Below are 24112 nucleotides of genomic sequence, written 5' to 3' on the forward strand. Positions count from 1 at the left end.
AAAAGAGAACTCCTAAACAAACTCGAGTAGGAGAGTAAGGGATCTGTTGGAGCTATTTTTTGGACTAAATTCCTTTAAAATCAATTTTGGGAATCAGATAGGTATAGACTGTTGGTGATGCTCTATATAGGGAGCATACTGCGTGGAAGTAAATTGAAAAGGGAGATTTGAATTTTTCCAAAAAAAAAAAAGAGAGAGCTGCTAATTTCCTAATTGGGCTGAGTAGGCCCATGCAAGACTGACCGGCCCAGCATACGGACGTTCCCATTTCTTCCTCACGTCTATATCTATCTGGGCCGTTGGTTCCCAATCCAACGGTCCAGATGAAGCTCAAAATCCACTGATGATAGGAGACGCGTCTCCTCGGACGAGGCCCAAAAACGGCAAAGACGGTGGCGGAGACGGCCGGAAAAGGAAAGGAGCGTGGCCGGCGGCCGGCGGCCGGAGCTCTGACCTTGCAGCCGAGGGAGCAGAAGCGGAAGGCGACGTCGAGGAGGCCGCGGCCGCACGCCTCGCAGGCGGCGCACGCCACGGCGGCGGCGGCGGCGCACCGGCCGTTGCGCGGCGCCTGCGGGCGCTCGTTGAGGAAGACGACCCTGTCGCGGTTGATGACGTAGGTCTGCACCCGCGTCAGGTCCAGCGCGCGCTCCAGCTCCGACACGCGCACCACGTTGTGGTACGACGACCTCCGCACCTGGACCACCCGGTGGCGGTGGCCGCGATCCCGCCCCGCGCCGCCGCCGTGCGCCGCCACCACGCACCACTGGCACCCCACGGCGGCCGCGCCGCCGGCGTCGTCGGCGGCCGCGGCGCAGGTGAGGCAGTACTGGTTGCACTCGTTCCTGCTCATGCCGCGGTGCGCCGCGCACGCCTCGAAGAACCGCGCGCCGAGCAGCGACCGCAGCCACGCCGGCTCCCGCTCCGCCAACCCAGCAGCCATCGCCGCGTCCGCCGCCGCCGCCGCCATCACCGACCTCCAAAACGAAAAAAAATGCAGCTCCAAATCAACACCGCATCGCCGGAGACGAAGACGAAGACGAAGACAAGAACAAGCAATGCCGGACAAACCATTGCTCGATCTTGCTGCCAAGCGACTACAAACACATACCTTCGGTTACCACTGCTTGCTCGTCGGAGAATCGATCGATCGGGAGAGTGAGGATCTGTGCCAGATTCGATTCAAGATTGCTCCATATTTTTTTTTCTTCTTCTTGATGAGATTGGGGGAGGAGGGGGGGATTGAAAGGGAAATGAAATGATAAACACGGGAGGACAGTGGCTGGCGGCTGGGTTTACACACACTACGGACGCGAGCGTTTTAGCATAATGCGATTGTTTCTATAGACGGATGGCACGAGATGCAGGAGGGAGGGGTAGCCTCTCTCTCTCTCTCTCTCTCTCTCTCCGTGTGTTTCTCGATTTTTATGTATCCATTTTTGTACTGGAATTCATCAATGTGACCCTAATCACTAGGCAAAGAGATTAAGAGAGGTACCACCAGGGTTAATTGTCAAAACTAGCCATGGCACAACCCACACAAACCACAAGGGCCATCAAAATCAAATCATAGATGAAGGAAACCACTCACCACTGAACTGAACACATATGTGTACCTTGCATCTTCCTGTGATCACAAAGAATTAAAATTAAACCATACAAAAAAATATGTTGAAACTTAGAAGTATAGATAAACATATACGACACACGGAACCAACTGCAGGATCTCTTAAATCACCATCCTCAACCCGATAATATGGAATCAGATCAGATGTTGCCATTCGGCAAAGTTTCCTAGGGAAGACAAAATTCAACAAACAGACACCCCTAACCTGTAAAAAACATACCTTATAAGCGTTGCGCCGAGTAGTAAGCCAGGGTTATATAATGATTAGAACAGACTTTTCGTCCCATGGGGATCGATCCAGTACCACCGCCACCGCCACCACCACCACGGGATATCTCATGAATCTATCCGCTATAACAAGATGCGCTTAGGGGGATTAGCCCTCTTCTCTTGTGCGACACGATGAGGAGTACACCAAAGAAGAGAGAGGAGCCACCATCAAGGTTGGTGGCGTTGGCAACATAGTAGACTAGTTATGTGTTCGAGTCTTCCGTATGCGGCAAATGCTTTAGATCATGCGCATATATATAGGCGCACACAGAACCAACTGATCTAAGTACTAGGCCAGTGTAACCTATATTGGGCCGCATATAAAAGTTTACGGCGTGGATCGATGCGTATCATTTAATTAGATGCTGGGGCGCATCCTTGTACGTCTATTTTTTTAATTTTTATAATTTTGTCGAATACTATATTGGAAAGCAATGGTCGAAAACCATCATAGAGGACAAATATGGTTGCCCTTTTGTGGAGAGAACACCATGTTATATAGTTCTTTTCATGCATAGTCTTACCTTTTGGTGATCAATTATCAATCATATAACTCTATTGAATTTTGGTAAAAAAAACAACTTTATTTGAATTTCAATCATGTTACTAAAACAAAGAAAAATATAGCTCTATGCTTAAAAAAATATCAATGCAATAGACCAATAGTACAGGCTACAGGGCATTTGTGTCATTTTGCAAGAAGGCATATTAATTAAATTAAATCAAACACTATATAAATGCATTATTTTATTCCTCAACAGTTTGATGTTAGCGCATTTGTGTCATTTTGCAAGAAGGCATATTAATTAAATTAAATCAAACACTATATAAATGCATTATTTTATTCCTCAACAGTTTGATGTTAGCCATAAATTCTTGAGCCTGTATCTTCATATAGCCATACGTTTCATTCATTACTGAGTAGATATATTCATCCACCCCTTTGAAAACCCAAGCAAAAACCGTGTTTCATCGAAAAAAACCAAAACAAAATTACTCCAGTAGGAGCAAAAAAAAAAACCGTTTTGTCCTTTTCTGTTACTTTTTTTAGAAGGGTATAACTCACACGCTAGGAATGAGATTGGGCCTCAGTGTACGGAAAACATACAGCCCCACTGAACGTGCACGCGTGTGAGTCCCGGGGAAACGGGGAAAAACCCTTTTCTGTTACTAGGTGGAATGAATGATCGCTAGAGTAAGAGCGCCCAACCGTTGACTCGGCCCGGCCCAGTATACCCCCCAATAAGGCCTTGTGAGGCCCCAATCCGAAGCGGATTGGATTACGTGCGGCCCACGCGATCTCTCGGCCCATCAAGCACTCCACCTCTCACCACCGCAAGTCCGTAACCAACTGGAGCTCCTCCTCGTCGTCGTCATCGTCCTCCTCTCCGGCTCGATCTCCCACCGCGGCGGCGACTCCAGATCGGCGGCGAAGCCCAGGATCTCCGGCGAGGGCAGGAGAATGTCGAGATAAAGGTGGAGTAGTCGAGTATCGCGTAAAAGAAAGAGAAATCTCTCCCCGTCTCGTTGTCTCCTCCGCTCCTCGCGCCGCCGCCAAGACGAGTCGCGGGGGAGGGGCGGCGATCGAGCAGAGCAGGGGAGGGGAGGGGATCCTGGTGAGTATCCATCCGCATCCTCTTTCTGATTCATCTCTCTCTCCCACCCCACCGGGACTACTTATGTCTGGAATTTTGCTTGCGTTCGTTAACCCTAGTAGCTTCTCTTCTAGATCTGGAAGAAGGAGCTCTTCTCCTCCTCCTTAATTTGAGAGCCCTAAACCTCTCTTAATACAACTAGTAGTAACAGTTTGGGGGTTCAATTCAACTGAACCCCCATGTCCCAAGTTGGATCCGCCCCTGTTGCTATTAGGGTTACGGAGTTGGCAAAGATAATATGGTGGCATATGTTTGCGCTAGAGTCGAATCCCTTTCGCAATGTGCACTAGCATCGAACTCCATGACCAGGAGCAAGAACCAAGTCATTATCTTGAATGGGGATAATATCTTACATTCTGAAAAAAATAGTTTGTGTGTTTGCACACTCTGATAATTAGATTTGCTTGAGGAGCACCTTAAGTAGTAGTATTCCACATAGTGCTAAGTGCTGATCTATCCTATTGAATTGCCTGCTATATTGTTTTGAGAATGAATTATATGTTTATGATTATGCTTTAGTAAAATTTCTCACTTGAGTTGCATTGTTCAGGGAGGAGTGACCGGAGGGAATGCAAGACCCAAGAGGTATGCCACGAGATGAATTCGCAACCCCGAAGACGCACAAGAGAAAGGTCGTTTCCCGCCCCTTGCCTCCCAGCCAAATAAAAGCTGAACCTGAGCTGCTGCGGAGGGAGGTTCCACTCACATCCGGCAAGACCAAGAAAGCCCCTAAGATAACCTTCAAGAATGAACCTCGCCATTCGGCTCCGCAATCTGATTGGGGAACCCCCGATTCGGTGCCAGAGTTCGGTCCAGCTGATGAATACAGAGCGTTACGGAAGAAGTACCTGCTGCTGGAGGATGAGAACGGTGAGCTGGACAAGCAATTGAGCCAGGCTGAAGAGGAAGCCAGCGTTCTCGAGGATGAAAAGTTTGCGCTGCTGGATCAGCTTGTTGTGTTGGAAGGCCTTGTGGATCCTTCACAGATGCAGCCACCGAGAAGGCTGTGAGATTCTATGCGTGTTCGTTGCCTGTTCATAGTCCAATTAAGTTACCTGTTACTGCTTCCTGCTAGATATGTAACCAATTGTAATGGAAGAGCAAAGACATATTATATCGTTTATTATGGAAGTTCGAACATTTAGAGCACTTGTTTGGAGTTCTTTTTGTGCAATATGAAAGAGTGCTATCAGTTTAACTGAAATTTAATCGTGGCAAAACAGAAAGTTCAGCAAGCATGAAGCTTTGCGCCTTTGCCTCAAGTTTGAGTTATGCTTGTAAGAACTACGCAACTGGTCTTGGGGAAAAAAGCTGAACAATTTGTGTTTCATGTGATTTAAGAAACTAAATCTGTTCATGTGAAGATCAACTGATCATCACAAACTTCTGCGTAATGTTTGCACAAACACATATACTCCAGCATTAACATAAAAAAAACAAAACTCATTCATCACGGCGAATTGACGGGCCACAATTTTAACAGTATGATTTCTCAAAAATCTTTCTACAACAGCATTGTTTAGATAACCTTTTCTAACCAAATTATTAATTAACTTCATAATCTACAGTATATTGAATTAATCTATGAATTTATCGGCTAATTAGCTGACAAGCTGAACAGGGCTGAGACTGAATTTCTTCATAGTGACTCTGCCGTGTGAGTGCTGACGCAATCAAGATCCAACAATTTTAGGCCCACATAAACTTTCCAAGCCCAACTCATGAAAAGCCCAATTCTTTTTCACCTTATATAAACCCGAGCAGCAGCAGCATCCGCCTCAGCTCAACGGTCAAAAATCTCTTCCAATTTGAATATCTCTCCTCCCGAACGGTCGGCTCCGGAGCGGCGCCCGGACGAACACATGGCGGCGGCGATGGCGACGACGGCGGCGGCGGCGGCGGAAGAGGAGGTGGTGGCGCTCGACAAGGAGACTCTGATGCTGATGGGGTGCGGCGACGCCCCGCCGGCTGCGCCGTGCGCGGAGTGGGAGACGTTCAAGGAGAACGTGCGGCCGCTGAAGCGCGGCCGCAACGTGGGCCTCCTCAACCGCGCCCTCAAGGCGCACGCCGACCCCGCCCAGCGCGCCGCCCTCCTCGCCGCCCGGAGGTACCGCCGCCGCTCCCGTCACCCGCGTCTCTCGGTTCTTGGGTTTGGTTTGCTCTGGATTTCTTGATTTGGGGGCGGGTCTCTGGTAATCTTTTTTTTTCGTCCTACGTTTGATTGATCTACTGATTCAGGAAAATGATCGAGGCAATCGACGAATACAGCGGCGAGGATCCGCTCCAACCATGGATAGAGTAAGCAATTTCCCCTTTGTTTCATTGATTCGTATACTAGTAGTAGTAGGTTGAGCCGAAAGATTTGCCATGTCGGCGATTTCTCTGCGGTTTCCGCAAGCTTGCTGCTCATGGCATGCCTTTGTCTGCTTAATCCACACGCAGCTGCATCAAATGGGTTCAGGAGTCGTTTCCGACAGGCGGGGATTGCTCCGGGTTGGTGGTGATCTACGAGCAGTGCGTGCGTGCCTTCTGGCACGACGACCGCTACAAGGACGATCTCCGCTACCTCAAAGTGTGGCTGGAATATGTGAGTTTCATGAATTCAGGATTGGTTCTGAGGTGGATTGGTTGGATTGGATTGGATTGGTTTGGTTTCCTTTTGACATCCAGTTTGGCTTGATCTTAATCTGTATGCAGGCGGGGAATTGTGCTGATTCCGAGGTGATATTCAGGTTCCTGGAGGCCAACCAGATTGGTCAGAGCCATACCAATTACTACTTGTCCTATGCGTCGGTAATGGAGTCCAAGAACAAGCTAAAGAAAGCTAATGAGATTTTTAACCTTGGTATTGCCAGGTGAGAATTTTATGGGGGATTGGTAGTTTAGTTTCTTCAGATATGTGAAAGGTTGCGGATTTTCTGCAGTGCTAGTCTGCTAGTAGATTATTATATAGTGATAATAGATAAGTTCCTTCTAAATTTCCATATAGCCTTTGACAAAGAATTCCTGTTCTAGATTTGAAGTCTGTTTTCTTCGGATTTTTAGTCAACAAACATATAGTCTTACATATCCCCATTTACTGTTTTAGTTCTATGAATTATAGTAACTAAAATGCATTAAACTAATTTGGAGTAAGCTTATGAACCGTTGTAGCTGAAAACTTTTACCTTCTCTATTTGTTTTTGGAGGGATATGACTTTTCTTGCCACTCTACCTATACCTTAATACCTAAAGCATACGATTTATGCATTTGTTTGACTGCAAGGTGTATAGTCTTCCATATTCCCACTCACCATTTTAGCTCTATGTATTATAACTAAAATGCATTAAACTGATTGTGGAGTAAGCTTATGAACTGTTCTAGATTAAAACATGTATTCCTGACTTCTCTATTTTTTGTTGGAGGGATATGATATAATTTCTCAATTTTCTGCTCTACCTACACCTTAATACCTAAAGCATACTATTTATGAATTTTGTTTGATGGAATGGTGCATATTAAACCGTAAAATTCTTTGGCTTTTTTTTTTTTTTTTTTTTGGTCAGGAAAGCAAAGCCTGTGGAGAAGTTGGAAACTACATACAGGGCATTTCTTCAGAGATCATCCAAAAAGAAGGCACATCCTGAGGTGTACATAGGCTGATTTAGTACCCTATTTTTAATCTATATTCCACTGCCCACTGAATGAATTCTATTATCTGTTGAAACAGGATGACACAACTACTGATGATCATCCAGTACGCAACTTTGGGACTGTCTTGAACCGTGGTGAAATCAGTAAGTTTGCTGTGATGGTATGATTAACATCAATTTCAAGTGCCTGGCTGGGTGAACTAATGTTGCATTTTGATGTGGCAGGAGGCCAGCATGCAGAAAACTCTCACCTGGTGAAACCTAGGGCCACTCTGCAAAGGTTATTACTTGTTATACGCATGCAATCAGTATAAAGAAATCTAGATGAACCTGGAATTTTTTTACTGGTGTTGATACTGTTGCAAATTTGCAGAGTTGATGTCAATAGGCCACTTGCAGTTTACACAGATGAGAATTCGTTACCTAGTCATGGCCTTGCTAGAACCAGGAGCAACAACACGGCCTGGCAGACCCTTGGATCACAAGCAGATCGGAACAAAGAAAATAACATGAGGCCTGCTAAATGGACATCACACAAGGTTTTTTTTTTTCTCCCCTAAGCCACTAGAATTCTTCAAAAGGTCCCTTTTTGCGACATGTCTCGAGGTTTATCGGTTCAGTAATGATCAATGAACTGATGATAGTATTGCACTGAACAACAGATTCCTCAGAAGGTTGGATCGAGGGCAGCAGTTCAGCCGACTCGTGTAAGCTCCATTGAAGTCTTCGTAGATGACGAATGCGCCGAGTATGCTACTGTGCCCTTAAGTTAACAGTTTTGAATAGTTCTTTAAAAAGAGTAACTGTAAAAACGTATAATTTTTATATACCTTCCTTTGATTATTTCAGGGAACCAGTTCCCCAAGTGCCAAAGAGTACAAAACCATCTATTCTGAAGCTTAGGCAAGCAACAAGCAGAAACCTCAAGCAGTAAGAATAGTTCAGCTTATATTATGTTTCCAGAGGTTCTGTTCCTTTCTCATTTTTTTTTAATGTACACTTGCTTTTTTTCTAACAGGGAAACTGAACTGCTTATGGAGAATCCTCTGCGGAATTTCCCTCTAACCAGCCTTAGATAATCAATATTTATGTGGTGTAATGCTGTATTTCGATCTTCTTTTACCAATTTATTGTTTGAGTGTTTGTGACATTATGCCGAAATAAGCTTTAGCCTCTAAAGCTTAGGCAGGCAAAGAGCCTTTTTAGGCTATCCATGAGTGTTGTAATATTGCACAATAATTTAATTGATAAATCCTCGACGAGGGTTGGGGGTGCTTAATTTGGTTGGATGCTGATAAACATAAGTGATGCTAATTTTTAATGGTGCTCTGTTTTTTTTTCTTTTTTGGGCTGAACAAACTGAGGCTGGAATTGAGTAAACCTTCCGGGAAATTATTTCCTTTCAAATAAAAATCATAATGCATTAGGTTCTCCAAATAATTCACTATAACCCCATCAGGTCACAAACACCAAAACGTGATTGAAAACTGTCATGCAAGTGGATCCATGACAGTATATACACAAGATCAGGTGTGACAACTTGTTTGCAGACACAGACATGGCAAAAAACATGTTTGCCATGGATAGATCTCCAATGCTATTTTTTTTTTTCTCAGGTCTTATCAAAGGTCCCCATTGCCAGCATAAATTACGGAACTTTAAGGCTGTGTTCGGAATCGGACATTCCCAGCGTGTAAGTACGAAAAACGGAGCGGAAATGAGAAGAGAAGATTAGATATGAGCCAAAGCAGGGAAAAAAAAGTGAGAGTAGATGAAATATTACTCCACTTGATCTAATCCAGCATAGCAAAAATGATCACCTCCCAGAACCTCAAAAGTTGATGACCCTATTGGCTAATAGCACTCACAACTTCAAGCTGCAAGCTGAGAGTATAGTAGTGACAACACACTGGGTGGTAATAAGTGAGAGAGAGAGAAAAAAAAATGAGGTTTTGATTATTTGATATCCTGGCCCACTGTCACACACTTGGATGGTCCCATATGTTATTGTCACATGTGTTAATATAATCAAAGTGATAACGGATAAAGCATCAAATCATCAAAGTTTACAACAATAAATATCATATTGCCCGTACGTTGCAATGGGATTTGAATTAAAGAAAATTATCGCTAACCCATTATTACTATCATTTTATGCATATATTTGTTACCAACATGTAGGCCCTTTAGCTTCACATTATCCATTTTCTTCTACTAGTCACAGGCCCCATGCGTTGCAAAGGGATGAGATATCAACATGGTTCTATTTTTTCCTCTTACAATAAGGGTTTGTTTAGTTTGTTGCCAAAATTAACCTTACCAAAATTCACAAGATTTGGCGGAAATTTGATTTGCACCTGTAAATCACAAATTTCTAGCTAATTCACTTAATTGCTAAAATAAACCTTACCAAACATTTGCCATTGCCAAGTTTTAGTAAGATAACAAACTTAACATTATTTTACCATTGCAACCTTACCAAACTCTACCAAAATTGGGCAATTGTAGAACATTCCACTCACAAAACCATACCAAAATTTGGTAAGGTACCAAACTAAACAACATCTTACCAAAATATTAGCCACAAATGGTAAGGTTTGTTTTGGTTAGGTGCGCATTTGCTTGTGTGGTAATTTTATCTTCTTATCGAAGAGTTAATTACGTGCTGAGGAACCCTCTTGTGGCTGCAGTTGAAGCCAATCAACAACTCTACAAGGCGACCATACTATACTATGGATGGATTCCGAGAGTGAACCAGACAAATGAAGAACAACCAGCTGCCAGTCCAAACACACAAGATTCATAAGATTCATGTTATCTAGATCCGCTTTAATTTGCTTTCGAATAATTAAGAGGAAAGCGTTCGATCAAGTACATGGGATACGAAACCACTTAATTAACTAGCGAGTTCTCAATATATCATATTCCTTACATTTATATTCTTTAAGTGTGTTCTTTGCTGTTGCAAAAAAAAAAAAACAAATTCTAGTTATGAACCTGAATATTAACTTGGGTATGTCAAAGTTTGTAGTTAGAGATGGAGTGAATACATAATAACAATCCATTTTCCTCACATGTATATTTTATTTTCATAAAGAAAGCTGCCCTATGTATGTGCTTATTCGTTTGTATGATTAGAATAGCGTAAAAAGCTTTGGAAAAAAAAAAGCGAAAGCTGGTGTTCTTTACTTAGTACTCTCTCAATCGGAGAAAAAAAATCAAATTCTAGTTATGAACCTGAATATTAACTCGGGTATGTCAAATGTTTGTAGTTAGAGATGGAGTGAATCCATAATAACAATCCATTTTCTTCATATGTATATTTTATTTTTGTAAAGAAAGCGGTCCTATGTATGTGCTTATTCCTTTGTATGATTAGAATAGCGTAAAAAGTTGTGAGGAAAAAAAGCGAAAGGATGAAAAACAAAAACAATTCCGTTGCCGGGACTCGAACCCGGGTCTCTCGGGTGAGAGCCGAGTATCCTAACCAGCTAGACTACAACGGATTCTGCTCAGTCAGGGCTTCATTATATGAGTAATTTTAGTTGACCGAAAACACACAAAAATCAGGATTTGTTAGTTTATTGCTAAGTGTGTGGTGATTGGGTATACTACTACGGTAAATTCCCTCGCTTTTTTTTTTCTGGTAAGGAAAGCAAACCTAGGGTTAAAATGCAAAAAGGCTATTATTTTTTACCCACTAACATTTTTTTTAGATAATGGTTTTACCCACTAACATGTAATCGATATATAAAAAAAAATAGAAATCTATATGAACCTGGAGGTTCTTGACTGTGGTGATACTGATGCAAAAATTCTAGAATTGATGTTGAAATTTATATAAACACCTGGCATATATACCCTTGGAACACAAGCATATCGGAAGAAAGTTACTAAGTGAGGCCTCCTAAATGGACATCACTTGAGATTTTTTTTTCGTTCAAGGACTTGTTAATGATTTTGAATAGTTTTTTTTTAAAAAAATAAACTCTCTCCGTTTCAGATTATAGTGAAACTGTTTCAAGTTTAACTAAGTTTGTAGAAAAAAAGAGTAACATTTTTAACCCAAGAGAAATATATTATGAAAATATATTTAACTATAGATTTAATGGAACTAATTTGGTGTTATAGATATTACCATATTTATCTACAAATTTAGTTAAAATTGAAGTGTTTTGACTTTGACCAAAATTAAAATTACTTATAGTCTGAAACGGAGGGAGCACGACTTTCAATATACCTTCCTTTTTCGTTAATTTTAGGGAACCAGCTCCCCAAGTGCCAAAGAGTTCAAAACCATCTATCCTAAAGCTTAGGAAAGCAACACGCAGAAACCCCATGCAGTAAGAATACTTTAACTTATTATGTTACCACAGGTTCTGTTTCTTTGTCAGTTTTTTTTTAATCACACTTTTTTTTTTGAACAGGGAAGCTGAACTGCTAATGGAAAATCCGCTGCACAACTTCCCTTTTAAGCAGCCTTTGTTAAGCAGTATTCATATGGTGCAATGCTGCATTTCTTTTACTGACTTGTTTGAATGATGCGACATTTTGCCAAAATAAGCTTTAAACCTCTAAAGCTTAGACAAGAAGCAGAGCCTTTTTAGGCTTTGCTTTGAGAGTTTGAATGTTGTAATCTTGTACTCTGGTTTGACTATAACTCCTCGATGTGGATTGCGGTGACCTTCGGTATTATCAAAAAGCAATAAGAAGTTCTTAATTTGGTTGCATATGCTCATGTTAGTGGTGATCTGATCATTTGCTAAATTTTAGTGGAGCTATGGTTTTTTTTTCTTTTCCTGAATCGACATACAAACAAACTAAACTTGGAATTGAATAATCCTAAAAGTATTTTGTTTCAAATAAATAATCATAAATGAAATAGATTCTCCAAATAATTCACACTGTTTTTTTTAAATATTAATCCCATCAGGTCACAAACACCAAAACGTGATTGAAAACTGTCATGCAAGTGGATCCAATGACAGAATGCCCAAGATCACGTATTTTAGTTACAACCTTGTTTTGCCGACATGGCGAAAACATGTTTGCCATGGAACTAAAAATGCTTAAATTTTGTTCATGTCTCATCAAGGTCCCCATTGCCAGCATAAAGTGCAGGACATGACGAAATCACATAGCAATAGTTGCCATTTTTCAGATTCAATTTCCAGAAGGATAGTGATGCAACAGAGGTGTGAGGCTGAGAGTGATCAGACAAAGTCTCAACCTCACAAAACAAAGGCACAAAAATGTTCAGAATTCCCAACTCACAAGTACAAGGTTGGTAAACATCTGAGCAAAATCATATTGTTGAGCTCTTAATCCTCACTATTGTAATCTTCATTTTGTCGAATTAACAATGCGCGAAACCATTAGGGGCACGCAGATTTAACATCGTCTGATAGACAACTCCATCCACAAAACCTGAATGTCCAAATCTTCAGAGGGCAGAAGTAGCCATACTATATTACTAGTGAAGGACATCAACTATATGTCTATATATTCAACTAAGAAAAAACATTGCAAAGGGCAGGTAAGGCCATGAGAAGAGAGAAAAAAAAGAGAGAGAAATCCATCCTACACAGCATGACAACTGACAAGTGGTTTCTCCAGGTGATAATGTATTAAAGAAGCACAATGGCTGCCAGCTTGGGCCCACACCAAGTGTGTTGTGTATTTGTGTACTACCTCTAGATCACATAATTTTAATATATTTTTTTCACAAAAAAATAACTTCAGAGTGACAGGTTGCAGCTTTGCTGCTATATAAGAGGCCATCCATGGCCAAGCAGTAGACCACAGCTAGCTATCTTCTGCACATTTTCAGTTCAGTTTCAGTTTCAGGTCAGTGAAAACTGAAAAAGAGAGTGTAGCTTCTTCTTCTTCTTCTTCTCCATCATCATCTTCTTCTTCTTGCGTAATGACACATCAGGTGATCAGCATCAGCTGCCGGCCGGCGACCGGCCGCCGGGGACGGCGGGTGCGGCATGTCCGGCTGGGCTCGGTGCTCCGGCTGCGGGTGAGGCTGTTCGGCGTCGTCGGGCTGCTGCTCCGGTGCCTGGAGGAGCTCAATTGCTGCCCGAGGAGGTGGTCGCCGGCGACGGCGGCCGGTGCGGCGACCACCGTGATGAGGGCACAGCGGCTGAGCCAGGACTGCCGGCGCCGGCGGCTGGCGGCGCCGGCGGAGGCCGGCGGCGAGAGCTCTTTCCAGGCGGAGGCCATTGCCGACTGCTTGGAGTTCATCAAGAGATCATACCTGCAGCCTACTACAGCATCAGCTTGCTAGTGAATTTTCATCGATTAATTAGTGGATCAACTAATATTGACGTGCAATCCTTTTGCGCGTTCGCAAAAAATTAGTGGATCAATTAAGTTATGAAGTTCACTCATCCTGTGATGTGCAGTAGCTTAAATTAATCTGTATATCTCAGTTTTGCTAGCTTTTGTTGCGTAATGCTTTCCATCAAGAATGTACAAAAATGATGTTAATTTTGATGAATAAAATTACATAGTAATATAATTATGTTTGCTGGTAGTGATGGCCTACTGGCCATGTTGGAAAGAAAGATAGATGTCAATTTCTTGGGGGTCTTGAAAATTGCGTGTTGATGCATGGTTAGGCGGTGATTTTCAACTTAGGAATTAGGTGATGTTTTTGTCATGGATTGTGACTTCGAAGGTATCAAATATTAGTTTGACAAAAGAGTGGTTGGGCCCTTGCATGGTACAAAACAAAAGGTAGAGGATGAGGGCTTCTAGTGACATACATGATACATGTTTATCAGCATTGACCATTGTTGTTATTATATCATGGGTGATTCTTGATTGGCTATGAGGAACCCACTCCTTATTTTTATGGTGATGGGCGGTACATATACTACATCCCTCAAACTAGGGATGTCAACGAGCCGAGCTTAGGCAAACCCCAATTATTTAGGCTCGAACTTGGCACAAGTTTGAGCATTTCAATCTCGAAACTCGATTGGGATGGATTTGAGCTCAGCTCAGCTAAAGCTTGATCAGGCTCGAGCTCAGATTGTACGTCACCGTGTATCTAGGACCATAATTTCTGAGGTTATATAAAATTTACTTTAAGAAGTTGTAATTTTATTGCATTAACAAATAATGAGGGATAAGAAGAATATTTGATACACCTCATATTGTTTTATCATTTGGATACCTGCTAGTCTACTGGATTTTTCATAATTTGGTCCTTCTAAAAAAACTTATTTTGTAAATAGACCTTTAAAAAAACTTATTCTAGAAATGGTCCTTTTTGAGTACCATTGGCACCGTGGTCTAACGGGGAAGGAAAAAAAAATAAAAAAAAAGTTGCACATCTCTCTTCTACAGTAGAGAGGAAAGGAAAAAAAGAGGGGTGGGGGGGGCAGAGACATTGGCGCGCTCCCCCTGCCACGTCAGCGCCGACTAGGGATGGCAATTTTGCCCGTGGGTTCGGGTATCTGTGGATACCCGACCCAATGGGTACGGGCGTGGGTGTGATTTTTTATCTATGGGCACGCCCGCCCGAGACCCGAAGACATCGTGGGTAACGGCTGGATTTCATTTTTTACGTGTGGGTAACCCACGCCCGACCTGATACATATGTATTAGCTAATTTCGACTTATCTCTTAATTCTTATACCCCTTTCTCTTGGTTCATTTGTGATACTAACTAATAATAAGTTGTAATGTAATTCAAATTATTGTTGATAACTGATAATTTGGTAAATTGTTAATTTTATTTCTCTTTGTTAAATTATATATCTTTAGAGTTATTATTTACGTGAGATTCATTGGGTACCCGCCGGACATACCCGTACCCATCGGGCATGGGTATGGGTACAGAGTTTTGCCCGCTAACCCTAGTGGGTAGGATTTGGGCGGGCAACGATGGGCATGGAGTCAAGCATGGTTTTGCTCTACCCGTGCCTGACCTGACCCGTTGCCATCCCTAACGCCGACCCTCCATAGTGGCATGGGGACGACGGCAGAGATGATTACGCTGTGCCATTGGACCACGGCGCCAATGACTCAGCGCCCTAAAAATGACCGTTTCTGGGATAAGTTTTTCTAGCAGTCTATTTGTGAAATAAGTTTATCAAGAGGACCGAATTATGAAAAATCCAGTGCTAGTCTACTAGGATATCAGTAGAAATTTGCATACATAAGCAAGCTTACGAATTAGTATTTGAGATTTAGCTCGCAAAGTTCATGAGTCTGAGCAATTTCCGTGTATAACCCTAAATTTTTTTGTATTTTGGAACGAATGTAGTAGAAAATAGTTCAACTACCACTAGGGGTAGGGATGATCATGCTTCAATGGGGCCTATAAATGATAAGTAACTTAGTAATGCTAGGCAATACGTTATCCTTGTCTAAACTAAAAATAATATGTTCTCCTTTCCTGACAAAGGGAAATAAACCAACAGATTATTTCCACACTGGTCTGTAAAACAAAGAGTTATCTGTTACCAATCAACTTTCATTTATTGATCCATTTCCACTAAGAATGACAAATACATGTTGCCTGCAGTTCGAGTATATAAATTTAAAGCGGAAAAAAAGAACAACTTGATGGACGACTTTAAAGCCTCTTTTCTGAAGAAAATACTATACAAAAGACAAGTAATACAAAGGACAAAATGCTACATGCCAAAATTTTTGTCATTCGTGAGCAAACCATTTCTTTGTAAAACCTCAGCAGACCTGGAAGTCAGAAAGACTTGTTCTAACTTCCAATATTCAGTTGCCTCTGAAGTCTGAACCCCCATCGAATTGAAATGTATGTTAGAAAAAGAATGTCAAATGAGCCTCAAAAGGCCATCTCCAGGCACCTGGGTCGATGTTAAATGATGCTGCAACAAATGGTGTACGATTAATCCCACATTTTAGTTGAAAGTTTCAACATATTAAGTTGTGAAGAACCAGAAAAAAGATTTCACCTTCAAACAGAATTCTGAAGGCGCAGGTTCCAACTGCCAGTCATTTACAGCAGTGCCAAGCCGGTACCTTTTTCTTATCTTATATTCTCATGTAACCACTATCAATAAGCTATACCTTATGAAATTGGAATGGAAAAATTGTACAACCGCTGAACAAATGATATATATACTATGTTGATATTATAGGGCCTATCGATGACTGGAATATATCATACAGTGCAAGCTGAACTTCTCCAGAGCTATGCTCACAGCGAATGAGGTTAGTTAATAAGGGGAAAAACAGGGGCAGGTTTCTCCTAAAGCAGTCCCTCTCTAGGCCACCCAATAACTGCATCACATGAAGGACCAATGAAGTTCTAGCAGACAGTTCCTCCTTCTTAGCAGTGCCCAAAGGCAGTTTCCAGCGTAATGCTGGATCTCTACCAGATGAATCGTTAGATCGTTCACGCCCTGCACATTTGAGATACTTCCGTAGTATTTTCTCAGAAACAAGCATAATATGTGACTCAATTTTCATATCTTCTGAGATTGATGGGTGGTCATGAACCAAAGCTTGCAGAAGTTTGAGATAGCTCTGGTAAGACTCATTCTCGAAATGAATGACTGCTGGCTCAGACACCTCCAAAAGGGAACATGCTTTATGGAATTTCATGAGCAAGGTAGATTCGGAGCTCACTTCACTTGCATGTGACGCAATGGCTGATAGTGTCTCTAAAATTATTCCCATATGCTCAGCATAAAAAGACCACCTGTGTGTCTCATACAATTTAACTATGCCCTGAAAAGAAACCAGTGGTGAGTTTGATCTTAGAACAATTGTTGGCATGTAGAACATGTGGGAAGACTATTTTTTATTTGTTATATTACTGTTTTAGTTGGATAGCCAAAGGAAAGTATAGTATTAAATTAAATCTAGGGCATGTTACATAAGGGAATTATTGACAGAAGTAACAAAAACTGTAAGTACCTGAACAACTAAGAGCTGCTGCGCCATATGATTCTTCAATTTAATAATAGCGTATGATGTTGTTTCCATATTAGCTTCCTCTTCATCATCATTGTATATGTCATTATCTGAATATCGTTCAACTTCAGGATAAGATTCATTTCTATCTGGAATTTCTATATCTTGCATCATCCTAACTATCTTGTCAAACACGACAAATGTTTGCATTGCTGAGTCTTTAAAACATAACAAGATCTCTTTCCATTCCTCCTTGGAGAGTCTGCTTTCAAGTCCTTCTGTTAAACGCTGAAAAACAGATAAACCTGTGCTAGCAGACTGTTTATAAGGACTTCTGATAAAGTTTGTGACAACAGAAGTAACTCTAGAAAGTTCTGTCCGCATCTCATCAAAAAAGGTAATGTACAAATCCACTAAACACTTGACTGCTACTGTTTTAGTTTCAGAATTCCAAGAGTCATCCTCAGTTAGATTAATGTGCCCATTTGGTGTAGAGCTACCAGTGCTAAATAGAGGATAAACAACAGATTCAAAGATATTTCTCCAAAAGGACTGCGAGAAGAGGTGCCCATGATCCTTCAAAATGTCAAAGAGTACCTCTACTGCACCTTTTCTGATTGTTGGTCTTGTGTCAGTTGTCAACCTAGCTAGACCTGAAGGCATAAAGCAATAACTATGTTACAAGCGCAAAGCACTTCAAAATCGACTAACGCAGAAAGACCAATCTAGTTTTGTGACAGAAAAAATAACTCACCGGCAAGCAGAGGAACCCAGAAATAAACATGATCGTCCTTGTGCAGAGTGGCATTCCCATCAGAAACATCTAAGTTATTTGACTGGTGATCTGTATCCTTTTCATGACAAACAAATCCTTCCTCGGCAAGTTTAACAGCACAGAACCGAAGAAATGCAATAGCATTGAGACTGGCATCACTGCTAAATTTACTGCTCGTGAATGTAATAAGACATTTAACACAATCAGTAAATGTTGTGGTTTCAGTCTCAGTTATGTATGGAAAATAGTCCCGAACAATCTTTTCCATGGTTTCAAATGCCAACAGCACAATACTTTTTCGATCATCAGCAGCAGCAGCAGTAAAAACCTGTATTAAGATAAAATATCATAAATTGAGTGGCAATGCAGGGATGTTCCTCTAGTTATTTCTTCAGAACCACTCCCTCCGGATTGATAATACTTGTCGTTTTGGACAAGTGCACGGTCTCCAAAAAGTAACTTTGGCAACTATTCTATTATAATATATATATAGGAATATCAACAAATATATGATTTTACTGAAGTACTTTTTAAGACTAATCTACACATATGGTTTCCATATTTTTAAGATAAATATTTTAGAAATTATTTATAGTCAAAGATTTTAAAGTTTGACTTTTCCCTATTCAAAACGACTAATATTATCAGCCTGGAGAGAGTAGTTCCCAATTGTGCCCAGGGAATTATGAAAAATTAAAATTAACCATAGAACACCATACATACCGTAAAAACACTTTTCCATCCGGATTTTATATTGTTAACACGACTCAAAACCATTTGGGAGATGCAACGAACAACAAGTTCCCGTACTTCCGAAGCATTGCTCTTCTGCATAACAACTGCAAAAGGTCGCAGGAATTCATTCTGAAAATTGTAATTTGCCAGTTCCTCTCTTTCCAGAAACTTCATCGCTAGTTGCCTCAAAGAGTCCATAACAAATATTGCAACTGAGAGATTTTCTGACGATCCCACAGACACAAAGAAGTCTGATAAAACTTTCCAAATATGAGACCACACCAGACGTATGCGGTTCATATTGTAATGCCTGCACAAACAAAACTTTGAGTTAGATCCAGGTATAAATTAATATAGTAGCTGCTTGCTATGACATTTGCTAGAACTATGTTCTTGGACTAGATTTTGCTAAAGACTTACGCAATCTCCACAATCTTTGTTAGGCAGAAGATGCGAGGTTCTGTAGGTGAGTGCAACTCTGTCATCGAAACTTTACAAAGAGCTTTCACAAAAGCAACAATGGCATCACTATTTAATCTCTGGCTATGAGCAAATATATGATTTAATTCAAAAATGCCAATCTGGTCTAACAAATTTATGTTTGATATGAAGCTATTTATCTGTTCAGGAGTAACCAATGGTGAGGCATTATTTTTAGCTGTTGTGCTGTCGTAAGAACCCCCTCTGACGGCAGCCATTACAGCTGGATTCTGAAGAGCATTAGTTCGCTTCGAAGCTGTAGTGCTACTTGACTTCTGTGTTTTATCTTCTGACTCAACCAGAGGCACTGTCAAAAATGAAGCATCAGTAGGTGCCCCCTCTCCAAGGAGATGTAGATGCTCAAACCGTGAAAGACATGTTAGTACATGCTCCCAGGAATCCTGCAAATAGTCACCATCTTCAATTGCGATGGATATTATAGCCTGTAAAAAGACATTAAGAAAACACACATCATTACTTGTTCTAATATTGACGAATAGGACTATGTCTAACAAATAATAGATATATATATTAGTCGATATGGTTTTGACAAAAAATAGAATCAAGTATTTTAATCCAGTACAAGTGTAAATGCTTTGAATAGTTCATGCTCTAATGTACTGTGAAGCCATCTAAGTGTCCTCACCATAAATAGACCAAGGGACCATATAAGCTTGGGAATTTTGTCTACATAATATCAATAGGAAAATGCAATAGTATGTGTGCATTTGCATTTAAATCATGAGAATCATTTTTTATTTCAAGAAAACAAAAGAGAACCAAGTTTGGCTTTTCTAAGTTCCTACCTTCACAGCATCCACATTCTTTTGTTTCATGTCCGCAGCACAATGGAGGTAAGTGAATTTGGCAACAGATGTCACAAAGGCATCTCGCTGTGTCTGCATACACATTACAGCGGTTACATGCACTGCAGATCTGAATCCTTGCAAACACTGTGATGTGGCAGCCTTATCATCACTTTGGTCAAGTGTCACACTGAATGCAGCCATCATAGGGGCCCAACAAACCTCCATCATGAATCTTAAAATGGTAGAATCAGTAATAACATGAAATATAGATCTGCGAATACAAGAGCTTTAATTATTATAAAGTGTTAGCTGACGCAAGTTATTTGTCTATGAGTAACTCTCTCTTACTCTGATTTCCCACTTTTTGCTTTGAATTTCTCCTGGATGTTCTTAATGAGTAAGTCGTTTGCTCCAAGTGCCTTGTCTTCAGCCTGTTTCCAGTTTACAAGGTTGATAATGTTATCCAAGCCTAAGAGCTTAATTACACTACTAGGCTGCTTGCTTTGTGGAACTGACGAATCAGCACTCATTTTTATCTCATTTTTGACAATTTGATCATACAATGTACTCAGATAATGTTCAGGCAAATCCTTCCCATCATCAATTCCTCGGTTATTGCGAATGAAATCAGACTTCGACATCTGCGTAACGAAAATCCATTTAATGATCAAAACTTCTGTTATTGACATATAACAGAGGGGATCAGTGATATAGCTAACCTTATCTTTGACCATCGTATTATGAGCATCAGTATTGAGCATAATTACAGAATAAGCAAGAACATATGCAGTATCTGCACTGGTAAAAGAATTTGGATTGCATTTGCAGTATCGTTCAGCAAACTTTTCCATGATTCGATCAATTTTTTGCGCTTCTCCAGGCAACCTGAAACCTCGCAAGTAATACCTAATGGCTTCACCAAAGTCCATACCTTCGAAGTTCAGTGCATCTGCATATGCATGCATTACTTTGATAGGGAATTCATCTCTTTCACCCAAATAGTCCCCGATCATTGTTGCGTTTAAACCAGCAGTATCTCTCAAGAAAGAAGCAACATCTTCTGGGGAATGACCTATTTTCTTGCTTTTAATGAGAAAATCAATACCCTTGGAAGGCTTCCTGTTAAACAAGGAAATTCCTTTCTGCAGAAGGAATTTTGCAGTTCAGTAAACCAAATGTTAACCCTTTATAAAATGTCTAACATTGGAGTTAATTTAAATAGAAAGCATGCAAATATTAACATACCTGAAGTTCTATTTTATAAGTACGACGCTGCTCAAGTGAGGAAGCGTCAGATAGGTCTGGGTTACCAGAGTCTGTTTGCAGTTCATAATCAACAGCACCCCCATCTTCTCCAACAAGGATGTTAGGAATGTCTATCGAATTTAAAGATATTTCAGAAGGTTTGGGTGAAAATTCACCAATTTTCAGCTGTTGGTCCATCCATGAACCCATTGATTTTATTATGGTTGCAAGACACTTGACTGACTCAATCCGAAATGTCTGGTCTTGTGCAGGGGTTAATGTTGTTGCAGATCCAGGAGGAACCCCTAGAGCAGTCTTTAAAAGCCCATTGACAATCCTGCAAAGATCTGTTGGAATTAAAGGGTTGTTTTAACTATGATGAAGAGAGAGTGAACTTAATTTTTGCAGAACTGTAATCAGTTCAATGCATCGATTCTCATGCAGCACTTACAGGCCACTAAATAGATGCATACCTGCTGCTAATAATCTGTGACAACAAAACTTAAGGTTGCCATTCATCAAGAACAAAACTACATACCTTTCAAAGATATTTGGTGCATCAACATCACAATCATAGTTCACAAAGACATCAATAATAACCTGGGAGTCTTTACAGATCTTCTCCAAAAGGTTTAGAACAGTCATTTTCTGCAGAAAGCTAGGTTGATGGACATTCTCAAGAACCCTCAGAACAAGCATGGGAAAAAATATTCCAATTTCCTCTTTCAGCCCAGATCTAAATCTTGACAGCAAACCCAAAAATATGGAGCATAACAGTTGGTAAATACTCATTGCTGACAAGGCACTGTTCTTCAACAAGGACAAACAAAGATACTGCTTGATTGCTCCAAGGTACCTGCATTGAAAAAAAAAAGAGAAAAGAACACTTCAGTATAAGAGTTTTATTACCCATTGGAGTCAGAGTAAACAGAATGCTCTTTATGGAATACCCTAAACATAAAAGGTTTTAAATTGTAACCGTATACTTGCAGGAAGCTTGGTGAACAATAATCATATTTTTCAGCATAGCAAATTAGATGGATGAGCATATTTTGAAGGAAAAAAAGAACGGAATAAAGTTCAGTCACTCCTAATGTTATAAATAAAATATAGTGATGCTTGTGCCCTCTCCTGGCCATCATGTTACATCTGGAGCTCATAAATCAACACTTCATGTTTTTATTCCCTTTCCAGTGTATTGTTAGCTCATTAATTATTTTCTTTTTTTAGTTAGTGAAGAGACTTAAACAAATTAAGAGAACAACATACAAATGCAGATTATCATCAGGACATCATTTGAAACATTTTAAAAGAACCAATGGCAATTCAAATACAGAATAGTAGGTCACGTAAACATGTATCTACCACCATAGATTAAACTCTGCACTTTTTTCCCTAGAAAAATTTTCATCCATCATAATACATTAAAAAAATATAGCCAAAATGTTGACACATCCAAGCAGATAATAGTAAAGCGTGCCTGGATTGTGAAAATAATGTATTAGTATCAGAAAAATGTGTGTCCATAATTTCTGAGTTACTACTAGGCAAACATGAAGCCTCCATATCAATTACTATACTGAACATTTTATGCCTTCCTTCCCTTAGTCATTTAAGCCATCTGCATTCTTCTAAATCACTGCAACAACAATATTTATATAGATAGGCAACACAGCAAGTTGAGCTGTTAAAATGCACAGAAGTAAGACAATAATGAGTATCATATCATACTTTTCATTCGTTCTCCAGAATGCCCCAGCATTGTCGATAACCATCTTGAGCAACTCAAGAGACAACACCTTCCCGCGCAGCAGGACCTGATCTTCGGGATTATCCGGCGTCGAGAACTTCATGGACAGCTTGCACAGGTTCTTGAACAGTGTCAACCCATCCTCCCTGATCTTGCTCATGACAACATCCTCCTTCCCATCCGTCTCGGCCGGCTCAACCGGGGACCCCGGCTCAGGGACATCGCTTCCCTCCATCGTCTCGTTTATGAAGCTCTGCGCCGCATGGACAATGCTGGAGTCATTCAGGTTGCGGTCAGACATGTCCATCATGTCGGTGATCGACACCGTACGCACGCGCACATCCATGGAGTCCACCTCCACGCGCGCGAACACGATCACCAGCACCTGCGCCAGCGCCAGCTTAGCGCAGAGCTGGTTGGCGCCGCTGCTGCTACTGAGGTATATGTTGTAGCAGGTCTTGAGCATCTGGCCGAGCCCTTCCCCGCGGATGGCGACGGAGGGGCACCGCGCGGCGGCCACGAGGACGCGGAGGGTGGAGAGCTCCATGGCGTCGTCGGCGAGCGCGCCGCAGGAGAGCACGGCGGCGAGCAGCTTGGAGGACGGGGAGTCGTCGTCGCCGCCGCCACCGCCGAGATCACCGACGAGGAGGCGGTGGTAGAGCAGCTTGGCGACGCAGTCGAGCGCCGGGTCGGCGACCTTGGGGGACGCCGACTCGAGCGCGAGGAGGAGCGCGTGGATGCACGCGTCCGCGGCGGCCGCCGGCAACCCGAGCAGCAGCGACGGCGGCGACGGCGCCGACGCCGACGCGTACGCCGACGAGGAGAGCAGGTCGAGCGCCGCCTTGGCTGCCGCCACGAGGCCCGAGTGCTTCCGCCACGCCGCGTTCTTGATGATCCGGTCCAGCGCAGGGCCCAGCACCCGCCCCGACGGCGACGCGCCGCCGATTGCCCCCGCCGGCGAGGCCATAGTTAGCCGTCCACGCAGACTCTCACGCGCTCTACGCGGTGGTCGTCGCCGTCGCCGTCGCGGCCATTGGATCTGAGACCTCGAGACGAGGAGGAGGTGGAAGAAAATGGGAATTCGAGAGGAAGACGAGACGAGCGCGTGGGGGAGGAAGAGGAAGAGAAGTCAGAGGAAGGGTATGACTGAAATTTCAGATTCTTCCAGGGGCCTAGATGCAAAACGCCGCGACCCTTCGCGCGGGGGTGAGGCATTTTATCACT

General features: G+C 41.9%; 5 protein-coding genes and 1 non-coding gene across 6 annotated transcripts; 3 read left to right on the plus strand and 3 right to left on the minus strand.

Annotated features, from left to right (window-relative positions):
• Positions 1-967, minus strand: LOC127761620 (uncharacterized). Its single transcript, XM_052285938.1, has one exon. The coding sequence runs from the start codon at positions 965-967 to the stop codon at positions 65-67; it is 903 nt and encodes a 300-aa protein (XP_052141898.1). The 3' UTR covers positions 1-64.
• A 2284-nt stretch (positions 968-3251) lies between these two features.
• LOC127761633 (uncharacterized) lies at positions 3252-4698 on the plus strand. The gene is made up of 2 exons (XM_052285958.1): positions 3252-3510; positions 4100-4698. The coding sequence occupies exon 2, from the start codon at positions 4119-4121 to the stop codon at positions 4557-4559; it is 441 nt and encodes a 146-aa protein (XP_052141918.1). The 5' UTR covers positions 3252-3510; positions 4100-4118; the 3' UTR covers positions 4560-4698.
• A 643-nt stretch (positions 4699-5341) lies between these two features.
• Positions 5342-8503, plus strand: LOC127763467 (mitotic spindle checkpoint protein BUBR1). The gene is made up of 11 exons (XM_052288175.1): positions 5342-5656; positions 5788-5847; positions 5992-6136; positions 6247-6404; positions 7096-7177; positions 7260-7326; positions 7408-7462; positions 7556-7721; positions 7845-7930; positions 8032-8112; positions 8201-8503. The coding sequence occupies exons 1-11, from the start codon at positions 5412-5414 to the stop codon at positions 8259-8261; spliced, it is 1206 nt and encodes a 401-aa protein (XP_052144135.1). The 5' UTR covers positions 5342-5411; the 3' UTR covers positions 8262-8503.
• A 2112-nt stretch (positions 8504-10615) lies between these two features.
• Positions 10616-10688, minus strand: TRNAE-CUC (transfer RNA glutamic acid (anticodon CUC)). The gene has a single exon. It is a non-coding gene; the product is annotated as a tRNA-Glu (tRNA).
• A 1618-nt stretch (positions 10689-12306) lies between these two features.
• On the plus strand, positions 12307-13720 carry LOC127761660 (uncharacterized). The gene is made up of 3 exons (XM_052285986.1): positions 12307-12465; positions 12925-13029; positions 13118-13720. Exons 1-3 carry the CDS (start codon positions 12307-12309, stop codon positions 13469-13471), a joined length of 618 nt encoding a protein of 205 aa, XP_052141946.1. The 3' UTR covers positions 13472-13720.
• Positions 13721-15443: 1723 nt separating this feature from the next.
• On the minus strand, positions 15444-23957 carry LOC127762325 (brefeldin A-inhibited guanine nucleotide-exchange protein 1-like). Its single transcript, XM_052286803.1, has 12 exons — positions 22870-23957; positions 21677-21994; positions 21139-21475; positions 20613-21035; positions 20242-20534; positions 19891-20164; positions 19025-19527; positions 18593-18914; positions 17849-18197; positions 17098-17747; positions 16131-16908; positions 15444-16043 (listed from the first exon to the last, which is right to left on the minus strand). The coding sequence occupies exons 1-11, from the start codon at positions 23853-23855 to the stop codon at positions 16300-16302; spliced, it is 5064 nt and encodes a 1687-aa protein (XP_052142763.1). The 5' UTR covers positions 23856-23957; the 3' UTR covers positions 15444-16043; positions 16131-16299.
• Positions 23958-24112: the final 155 nt, after the last annotated feature.

Source organism: Oryza glaberrima, chromosome 2 (assembly GCF_000147395.1).
Source record: "Oryza glaberrima chromosome 2, OglaRS2, whole genome shotgun sequence".
Classification (NCBI taxonomy): Eukaryota; Viridiplantae; Streptophyta; class Magnoliopsida; order Poales; family Poaceae; genus Oryza; species Oryza glaberrima.